The 11,006-nt window shown below is 48.0% G+C and overlaps 1 protein-coding gene and 1 non-coding gene across 2 annotated transcripts; both read left to right on the top strand.

Annotated features, from left to right (window-relative positions):
* The first annotated feature begins 1,270 nt into the window (after nt 1-1,270).
* Nucleotides 1,271-5,477, top strand: LOC112975384 (interferon-induced protein with tetratricopeptide repeats 2-like). The gene is made up of 3 exons (XM_026085365.1): nt 1,271-1,352; nt 3,197-3,248; nt 4,166-5,477. The coding sequence occupies exons 1-3, from the start codon at nt 1,271-1,273 to the stop codon at nt 5,475-5,477; spliced, it is 1,446 nt and encodes a 481-aa protein (XP_025941150.1).
* Nucleotides 5,478-9,920: 4,443 nt separating this feature from the next.
* Nucleotides 9,921-10,002, top strand: TRNAS-UGA. The gene has a single exon. It is a non-coding gene; the product is annotated as a tRNA-Ser (tRNA).
* Nucleotides 10,003-11,006: the final 1,004 nt, after the last annotated feature.

Below are 11,006 nucleotides of genomic sequence, written 5' to 3'. Positions count from 1 at the left end.
TCAGCACCCAACCTGTCTTCTTTTATGGGATTATTCCTTCCCAGGTGCATGACTTTTCATTTGCCTTTGTTGAACTTCTTGAGGCTCCTGTCAGACCATTTCTCCAGCCTGTTGATGGGAATATCAAGACCTATCAACAGCATGAGGAGAACATGAAACTTAGCTCTTCCCCTTGGGGGCTGTACGGGTGGACTGCACTTCTTCCTAGATACAGCCCTTAAGCCTAGTGCTGGAAACTGCACAAAAGATGGAAACCGAAAGGAAGAAAAGGAAAGAGAACACAGTGCCAAGGCATGGAGGGGGCTGGAGTCACTGTGTGTGCAGTACTGAGCTGGTTCAGGGCCTCATTTTTTCCTGGGCAGGCAGCAGCAGGACTTTCTGGCAGATGGGTGTTCTTCCAAACTAGGGTGATGTTTAGGCCATTAAACCAGGGTTTCCCTTCAATCAGCTCAGAGCATTTGGTCAGCATTATTCAATGTAACACAACTGTTCTGGGGCCAAGAACTGTTTCTGAGCTATCACAGAAGCTATTTGCATTTTTCCTCTCCACAGCTTGTTGCAACTCTTTTGCTTTTCCTTCCACCATCTATCTCTCRTAACACCAAGCCTTGCTTGTACTTTCTGTTTGGCTGTGTGGTTAGTAGTTTTCTTGTTTGCTGTTATTTTTGACTTCCATCCAAGTTTTGTATGATATTAATAGCCATTTCGGAGAATCATATTTTTCCTCAGACCAGTCCTAATAGTAGCATGAGACAGGGTCAAGAACTGCTGCTGAAGCCTGAGGAACTTCAGCTCTGAATTTCTACTCTGTTCTGCCTGTGCTGCCCACAGCTCCACTCAGCCCCTGCCCTAGGGAACCAAAAGTTTGTTGTTACTCAACTCATCCAGCCCCAGACCCGGATGCAGATGGGGAAATACTGAAAGCTGCAGAGTTGTGAACCACACCCCACATTACAAATCTCTGAGCCAGTGGGTCACATGAGTGGGCATCCTTGGGGATTAGATGAAACTGTCTCATGGTCTGATGCAGGCCATGGACTGCAGCTGGCCCTCTCAGGTCCAGAAGGAACAATGGCAAAGAGGGTACAAACCAGTGTGGGAAATTTGTCAAGAAAATTGTTTCCAGTGGTTGGATTTTGAACAGTATGGCTGTGTTCTGGCTCAGGATGTCCATTAGCGATGTGGTGGTAGAAAGGAGGCATTTACTACCTTTTTAGATGACAGCAGACTGGGAGGAAGTGATGCACTGTCAGACAGAGTGCACGTACCTATGGGCTGTGAGAGCACTGGTGCTGAGCTGGAGACAGTGGTCATGGAGGGTGAGGAACGAGGGGTGGAGGATGAGCCGCAACGTAGGCCTGCCCAGTCCCGCACCAGCTGCCCAGGTCTGCTGACATAACTGGTATTGGGGTGTGGGTCCTGGCCATGATAGGTGACAGAGAAGCAGCTGGTGCATGCCAAAGTGCTAGGCACAGCAAAGGTGCTACAGCCTTGCAGTGCATGAGGCAGCTCTCCACTCCCCACTGTGGGGGCAAGGAAAGAGTTTGCTCTTGTCACTACCCTCTGCATGGCCTGTCTGGAATGAGTTTTGCACTAGCTTCTCTCAAGCAAGGAGCCCCTCCTGGTGAGTGCTTAGGGGTAAACTCGGCAGAAGGGCCAAAAGTGTGCTTTTGGTACTGAGTCTATAAAGAGGTGCTCTGCTCTCATCTTGCATGGGATATGTGGTGGTGGGCCCAGGCTGCTCAAGGCAGGTGCACTCCCAAATACAAATTTCCTTGAGAGGCTGCCCTATGTGGCTCTGTTGTTACATACAGAGTTTCATTATGGGCAACTGAAAGAACATGCTTATGTGAGGATCCAAGAATTAGAACTTATTGCTAGTCTAATTAATGCTTTAACAGTCTAATTGAGATGTAGCAAATGGTGATTATTAGTCCAATTACAACAGTGCTAACACTTAATATCCAAATTACTCCATTTCTATTAAAGATTGTTAATAAAATCAATAGACACAAATATCTGCCCAACTCCTCTGGTGTTATCTTCTCCCCCTCCCCACGCATTGTAACAGTGACTCATCAGCATCCTGAATTCTTCCTAAGGAGGAGTACAATGTTGATGGTTTTTTCCTCCTCTTTGCCGGGAGGTGTACGATGTTGAGTTTGATGATTTCTTCTTCCTCATCCAAGGGTCTACTTGGGGCAGTTTTTATATATTTTCTAATGCTGTCTACCCCCGTACTTTCTTCATGGGTCTAGAAATCCATCTTAATCCGTCCAAATTTATTATCTATGATGTGTTTTACCAATGCTCTTTGTTCTCTCTGTCAGCCCTAAGACTGGTTTCACTCATCTGCCAAAGCTGTAGTCCTTTAATGATCAGTAATGGATCATTGGTGAATTGTTTATAGCCCTGGGGCCTCTGGTGTCATCCTGTGCTCACACTTGAAACAATTCAGTGACCACAGAATGACTCCCTGTCATCACTACCTGCTACTTAAGGAAACCTGTTAAAATTATTCCAGGCATAACCCCTGTACCCCACAATTATACAAAACTAAGCAAAATCAATTGCTAAAATCCGCTAGGTAATAGCCAGCTGGTTGCCAGACAGTTGCTATTGTAGGTAAACAGACCAAGCAAACTAAGAAAAAAAAAAGCCTCAAACAGGCCAAGACAAGTCCAGACAAAACCAGCCTGACAAGTCCCTGTTCTGAAGCCTTACAGAGTCAGTACAGAGTCTGTGGCCTTTCACTGGCAGTGAAATACACAGCATATATTATATTATATGTATACACTACTGTATTTACTGGTGTACAAGGCTTCAGAATGTATCCCCTTCTTCAATCGCCTTACCTCTTGTTGCTCTCTGAAAGTTATAATGGAGTGGTGTTTTGCTAATGAAGTCCTTTTCAAGGGGGAGAAGGACTCCAGACCTGAGTCCAGGCCCTGCTGCTCTAATGATGGGGTTTCTTTTCCCACTTATCTGAACACAGGACTCATTTTGCAAGGGAAAGGATATAGCTGAGAGAGAAAGGGAGGGCAGGATACTTTCTTTTCTGGTTCAAGCTGTTCTCTTTCAGTTTTGTTTCCTGAGACAGATATTGGTTAATCAGAGCCTGCCCCTTATGAGAGGACCTTCTCTGTATAAAAGTGATAACTCCCAAATTCCGCACTGTCCAGCATACCTGCTACAGTGTGGAAAAGACACAGTCCAGACAGTGTCACTACATTCATAGTGAAGATGGGGTAAGTGCACAGCATCTATTCTTGTAGTGGCTCCCAGCAAGAATAGCTTGGGGTTGGTGGGGCTTAGCATGGTGTCCTGGCTCCCCTTACTTGGTCCCAAGGAGGGTGTACAGAGTAGGCAGGGGAGGGGAAGGAGGTGAGGAAGGGGTAGAAAAGGATGCCTGAATGTCCTGGTTCTTTCACTGGCTCTCAAGTAGGATTGGGAGGGGAGAATGAGGAAGGGCTGCTGCACTATATACTCAGGCTGGGAAACAAAAAGGGTGCCATGTGTATAGTTTCTCCCCAGCTTTGGGAAAGTTTGGGATAGCTGTAAGCTAGAACTCCAACAGCAATTTTAGAGGAAGGGGATCCAATGGTTAGAGAAGGGCAGGGAGCTGCTCCAGGCTGTGGAAGGGCAGTACAATGCCATGGATATATCAGGTAAGAAGATAATTAATTGCTGTCAGATTCCTGCCAGTTTCCTTTCACAGGAACCTTCTCTTGCTGTGTCTAGCAGATGAAGATGCAGTCCATCTCATTCCTCCCCAGGAGGAACAAAGAAATTTTCATCACATGGTCTTGGCTGGCTCTGCCCTTTCTGCTTCTTGCAGTCCATCCCAACGCCTTTGTTTTACTTGCTAAAAAGAGCAGGCCTGGTTCCAGGCATTGGTGCCTCCCTTTTGGAGACCCACAAGCCAGGAGTGGAACCTTCCAGATGGTTGCCTGGAGATGGTTCAATGGGAATGAACATTTATGAGTTCTTTGGTAGCCTGAGTGCAAGGAACTGTTGTGAGTCAATGGGACAGCCCCATCTTCCATCCCTCCCTCCTTTTTGTTTCATGTACAGCTAGGAGCTCCTTTCTCCTCTATGTGTGGGCACCACAGGACCACACACCTCCAGGTGCTGCCTCTTCATGACTCACTTTTTCTTTCTGTAGCAATGAACAACTGCAGGAAAAGCTGGATGCCCTTCAGTGCCATTTCACGTGGGACTTGGGTGTAATAGGCCATGTTGAACCTGCACCTGTCCTGCAGAAGCTGGCTGTTGAAATCAAGCACACCCCCCACCAAAACCAGGTGGCACTCTTGGGCCTGCAGGCATACCTCTACCAGCAGAAAGGCCAGAAAAGAGAGGCCCTGCAAAGTCTTGAAGAAGCTGAAGAGCATCTGAAACAAGATGAGTCAGATGCCTTCTCAGCTCGTTCTTTGGTTATCTATGGAAATTATGCTTGGATCCATTACCTTCAGGACTCTTACACAGAGGCTGAGAGATATCTGGACCGAATTCAGGAACTCTACCCAACTCCTTGGGATGCAGTGATGATCCAGTATATCCAGGCCCAGAAAGGGTGGTCCCTCTTGGCTATCAGAGCCCGTAATGGGGAACGAGCTAGGGAATGCTTTGAGCTGGCATTGATGCTTGAACCGGGGAACAAGCATTTCCAAGCTGGGCTGGGATTGGCTCTTTATGCCTCCTGGATTTACTTCTGGTATCCTGATTTTGCAAAGAAAGCCATAATCCAGCTGGAAAGAACTGTCCTTGAGCAACCAGATAACTACAGAGCCAAGGTATTTTTAGCCAGGCTGCTTGAATCATTGGATGAAGAAAGATCAATTGGCTTGATAGAAGAAAGTGCAGAGAAAAGCTCTGATCCTGAAGTCCTCAAAGGTGTAGCTCTATTCTGGCTGCCACGGTTGGCAGAGCGATCAATTGAGATATTGCAGCGAGCCCTGCAGCTGGATCCATGCTACCACCCTCTCTACCAAGCCTTGGCCAAGTGCTATAAGAAACAGTGGCTTAATGCAGAGAAAGAAAACAAGGAGAAGATGTTGGAGGCAGGTATCAAGGTCCTTGAGGAAGTTCTTCAGAAATGTCCAGACCTCRACCTCGTGCTCGTAAAGCTGCAATTAGCAGAGTTATATGGTGCAAGAGACCCATCACAGGAAGAGCAGATCTATAAGGAGCTGCAGAAGAGAGAGGACACACTCAGCCTCAGATACCGTCAAGCCCTTTGTCTCTACTGGGGAAAGTTCCTCCTCTACAAGAAGAACGCACGTGTGGCAGCAATCGCAAAGTTTAAGGATGGATACAGAATTCCCCTCCTGACAGGAGAGAGGAAGGAATGCATGCAGAAGTTGAAGCAGCTGTCTTGGCCCTGCCAAAATAGTGAAGGTAATGCTATCTACCGCTTCATCCAAGAGGCTGACCACCAGGGGCCTGCAGAAGTTGCCAGGATTGATGTGGATTGATTGGGAGCCTCAATTCCAGACAAAGGGGGGCATCCTTTTCTCAGATTGTCTGTCTGCCATCTGTCTGATGGCACGCCATCACCCCATTTCGATACAAGAGTCCCATCAGCTTCTTAGACCACCCCATTGCTGGTTGATTAAATATAGGCCTACCCATAGTTAACCGACTACCCCAAATTTACACACCCTGCTCTCATTCCTATTTCTCTGGGAGAAGGAGGGAGGGAAAACAAATCTGAAGAATTTAGCTAACAGGCTCTGAGCAAGATCCTTTGCAGGTGTAGACCTGTGCCATTCCACTGGAGCTAATGGAGATCAGAGCTAAGCTCTGATTAGAGCAGCATGATAAATTAACTCTCTTTAATTACCATCTACCATTTACACCAAATAAGAAGGTGGCCCTTCTTAAGATCACTAACTGAAATATTGTAAACGGGTCTTGGAGAGGGTGAAGCCCTGGCATAAGACAGATAGATGGTCCCTGTTTGCACAATTGCATTAAATGCTAATGAAGCTGATGATCAGGGGGCATACATTTGTGATTAGATTTGCAGTAACCCTTTGATGTGTGTGTGTGTGCTTGCTCCTGCCTGAACATAAGCAGGGGATCTGCTCTCTCCCAGTGGTGCCCAGTTAAGAGGAATCACTGGGAGCTTTTGTGGCCAATCGGTGGTTTGTAACATTCTTTGATCAATAAACATTTCAAATTCTTTTCCATCTGATTTCTTACATGCAACAGTTGGTATCTCCTTGCAGCCTAAAGGAGCCAGTGTGGCTTGCCAAAGATATACCCTTCTCTTGCCCTACCGCCCCTCATCTGTAGACCAACTCAGACTCCTTTCTTAAGTGTTTTCACTATCCGCTTCCCTCCAGGCTAGYGTCAGATACAGACCTTCCTCTTCAGGGCTCTTGTCTACTTCCATACCCCACTGTGGGATTTGCGTCAGCCCCTTGGGAGCTCCATTCCTCCAAATCTCTACAGCGCAACACATTCCCCTTTCTGTGCTCCCAGTCAAACAGGCTCCCAGCAACCAGTCTCCCTGCTCGTGGGCCCAGCCCCCTCCTCTCCTCTGTTGGCCTTTCCTGTAGCATCTCTCACCAGCTCCCCCGTGATCCACTCCTGGTACATGTTTTGGTACCCCTGGTGTTGGTACTCATCCTTGTGGGCCACAAGGTGAGTCTGATGCCCTTGAGCTGCATTAAAAGTAGTATTTGTGGAGGGGGGGAGAGGGGAGGGGTTCCAGGTGAGTTTCAGCTTGGATCATTTCCCTTTGCAGCTGGATGAGCATTTGTGTTGGCATGAGGATAGGGGCTGGGAGAGGGCATGCAATTCAGCATCAGTGCCAAATCCTGCTAGTGCAAAGTGACTGTGGAACTGTGACTGACCAGTTCTGGCTAGAACATAAACTCTTTGCCAATCCTGGGCAACCTGCTGTAGGTGATTCTGCTTGAGCAGGGGGGTGTGACTAGAGGATCTCCAGAGGTCCATTCCAAGCTCAACCAGTCTGTGTGTGTGAGTTCTGTGTGTGTTCCCCAAGAACAAGTTGAACAGCAGGACCAGGAGAGCAATGATGTGCACTTGTCCATCCAGCAAGCTTGTAGTCCTGGGCAGTGTGTGGGGCACCCTGGGTCACAACTCAGCCATGACAGGTTACTTGAGGCTACATTTGTGATTGATGCCTGTCCAAAGAAGGTGAATGTGGGTGATGCTTCATGTAATTTGTTTGCTACTGCTAATGGCTGGAGAAGGAGCGGTGTAGGCCCGCCGGAGTATCCTTAGGCAACCCAGATGGAGTCATCTGGACTGCCTTTTCTGCCGGAAGTGAGGACCTGGCTCTCTTTTTCCCCATACCTTTTCTAAGTAAAGCAGGTCAATAAAGGCTCCAAGCTCTGCATCCTAGACTGGTTCTTCTGGTTTGAAGACTTCTGTTGGGCCCTCTTGCATATGCAGGGGAATAACAACAAAGTGCAATGAACACAAAGCCCATCAGAGGGCCTCTCCTATCTGCCATGCTTCACGAAGGAAAGCAATGACACTCCCTGTCTTGTGCAAAACAAACTCTGGGCAAACGGGGACGAGTTGGGCAGTGCAGATGGGCTCCCTCCTAGGGCTGGTCTATTCTGCTCTGTACTGCTGAAACTGGGATTTCTCTGAGACGTGATGTTGGGATCCTCCTGGGATCAAATTGTCCCTGGGAAGAATCTCCTCTCAGGCTCAGAGAGGTTCCTCTTTGGCAATGGTCAGCCTCCACCCACTGCTACCTTCCAGCCCCACACAACTCCTTCACACTATGCTGGCTCAGCTCTTTGTGCAGCCACAGTATGACCCCAAGCAAGGAATCRATTCAGCTGAAAAGTCTTTTCAGGATTTTTTTTCTCAGCTGTAGGAGATCCCCAATTTGGTCAGACACAGGCTGTACTAAGAGCTGTGCAGAGGCAATGTGGAGGAGGGAATGAGGCTGTTAAATTGGGTTCCGCTATTGCAAATCTCCTCATGGACCAACTGATGCCTAATGAAGATAATCCACCTTCCCCCCATCACTGTGCCATGCTGCACTTCCCCTTGTACAAGTGTTAGTAAGGCCATGTGGCAAATGAGACTGAGGAACTGATTCAAGTTAAATCAGAACAGCAGTGGCAGCTAGTGGCAGCCTGAAAGTAATCTTTAATTGTCAAGGGTTTTTAAAAACAAGCAGATCACTAAAGAGAAAACATGTATGTAATTCAAAGTAGATCTTAACAGACCTTCTCCTGAAAGGACTTGGATTGGAGCTCTCCTGATTTCTAGCTAAAGAGAGCTGGAAGACAGTAACTGGTAGGGTGGAGACAGAGAGACAAATGATCATCAGCAGGCATTAGTACCTGGATCGTGTAAGCGTCTCTGGGAGTGCTSAGGACAGAAKAAGGGYTGTGGAAAGATTTTCTAGTGCAACAGAAGTGCAAACTGTCAGGGCTATAAACATGATCTCACCCGGGGCAAAGATGTATGCAAACAGGTCCAGGAGTAATCTGTATCAGGCTCCCGGAGGTGTTGGTGCTCACTGACATGAAGTCAGCCCTGACGGAGGGCCAGCATCTTCTATGCTGGTGCAGCCTGCCTTGTGCCAGGATTGATCTGGGCTCTCAGCAAGCATCAGGAAACAAGCCCCTGTGTTTCAGAGGACATCCCCTCATTTGCGCAGCTCCAGTGCCACCATGTGGCCCTCCCAGTTCATAGGATCACAGGATAATTTAGATTGTAAGGGATCTCAGGAGGTCCCTAGTCCAATCTTCTGCTCAAAGCAGGGTCAGCCATGAGGTCAGGCCAGGTTGATCAGGGCTTTATCCAGCCTGGTCTCGAAGGTCTTGAAGGATGGGGACAGTGCAACTTCTCTGGACACCATGATCCAATGCTTGAATGACCTCATGGTTAAAAATCCTATACCTATTGGCTCTTGCCTACCCACCACGCACTGCTGTGTGTTAGCCTGACTGTCTCATTGACAACCTCCCTATGATTACTGGAAGGCTGCTGTTAGGTCCTCCCAAAGTTGTCTCTTCTTCCGGCTGAAAAAAACAGTTCCCTCACCCTCTCCTCCACAGGGCCTGTGCTTCAGACCACTGACCATCTTGGTTGGCCTCAGCTGAACTCCTCACAGTTTACCAACGCTTTCTTTTATTGGGGGACCCAAATCTAAATGCAGTATTCTAACTATGGCCTGATGAGTGCTGAGTGGAGGGGCATAATCACTTCCTTCAATCTACTGTCTATGCTACTGTGTTCAGGCAGCCCAGGATGCTGTTGCCCTTCATCGCTGCCAGGGCAAACTGCTGGCTCATGTTCAGTTTGTGTGCATGAAGACCCCAGGTCCTTTTCAGCAGAGCTGCTCCCCAGCCAGTCAGTCCCCAGCCTGTACCAGTGCAGGGAGTTCTTCCTGCCCAGCTGCAGGACTTTGCATTTGTCCTGGTGCAATTTGTCTCAATCGGGAGTCACTTTCCAAGGGTTTAGTGCATTTCTGCCAAAGGAGGGAAATATGGAGGATCATTCCCAGACAGGGGAGGCCAGTGAGGATTGTTCCCTTGCAACAAGGTGTCTGTTAGTGTGACAGCACTGGAGATCAGATACAGAGCTCCTCCCTGTGCGTCTCTCAGGATGCTGCACAGCAGGACTGTATTGTGATCCCCACTGGACAAATGCTCAGGCTCTTTTCAGAGGGCCATCTTGGCAGGTACTGCAGATGATCTGCAGTTTCCCGTGGCTCCCRAAAATCTMTRCCTCAGCTTGAGCACYGKTTTCATTAYTCTCACCCCYAGCTCTGCTGCAGGGAGCAYARGYTGTTKAAAGAAGTAGCAGGGTCACTGCATGATGTGGCCAACACTCAGGATGGGCAGTGTCCAGGGTGAGTAGCAGGTATTTTTGCATCCTTGAAATTCTCTCTTTTAAAGCTTTTCAGCTACCAGGGTGCTGTGATGGCCGAGTGGTTAAGGCGTTGGACTTGAAATCCAGTGGGGTTTCCCTGCGCAGGTTCAAATCCTGCTCACAGCGAGAGGTTTTACTGCCAGGCTGTGCTGCTGGTTGTTCAGTTCTCAGGAGCAAAAAGGGTGAACATGAAATGAAAGGAATTCAAAGAAATGAATGTTGTGGGATCCAAACAGTTGATCTCTGAAAGAGGAGAAAAGCTTCAGCATGCTGGACCCCGCAGAAATACTGGCGATGTTTTATGTTCCTTGAAAAGAAATTCACTACAGTCAGCATAGCCTCTCTGAAGACACTTGCTTGAATGATGGAGGAAGATCAGGTCAGATCCATCAGTACACTGGACTAACCATCCCAGATGTTCACAACCTGGCATAAGTTGGTGGGTTACAAGAGCAGGAATGTACATTGACATGTTGTCAAAAGAATTTGTCTGAGGTTAACACATCACTTTTCTGAAACTGGGAGACAGGGGCAGGTGGGTAAGAACAGCTTTGCCAACAAAAGGGACTTTCAGGCTGCCTTAACAGAAACCAACATGTAGCCCCTCATTTTTCATTTCAGAAAATGGGAGTTGAAACCACAGTCGTTGCCTGAGAAGGTCATTGCTGCTCTGTGGAGCCTAATGAGACTTGGGTGTATATATATTTTTTATATATATATATAAATATATATATATATAGGGTATATATATATTCCTGGACAGCAGAAACTGAACACAAGGACTGAGGACAAAGCCAGTTCTGCATGTCCTTAAAGCACAGCTCCTGTGACTGACCTTCCCAAGCCACACTGACATGTGTAGCTCATCTTGGCCTTCRGCTCTCTTCAAATGGGATCCCATGTGCCTGGCTCACAGCAGCCTCTGCCAGGATTTCAGCATCCCTGGCCAACTTAAGGCCAGGCTAGTAAGTGCCACTTTGGGTGGTTACTAGCTGTTGGCTGGAGCTGGCATTTGTTAGGGTCCCTGTAATCTGAGTGTGGCCCTTGGTGCTGCCAGTCAGTGCTGCAGAGGAATTGCAGCAGAGCTCACTGTGCCAGGATATTGTTTTCAGTCTCCAGGAGCTGCTGGG

Source organism: Apteryx rowi, unplaced genomic scaffold (genome assembly GCF_003343035.1).
Source record: "Apteryx rowi isolate R43461 unplaced genomic scaffold, aptRow1 scaffold_665, whole genome shotgun sequence".
NCBI lineage: Eukaryota > Metazoa > Chordata > Aves > Apterygiformes > Apterygidae > Apteryx > Apteryx rowi.
The sequence above is the reverse complement of the archived record's forward strand: the minus strand, read 5'-3'. Positions and strand labels throughout refer to the sequence as shown.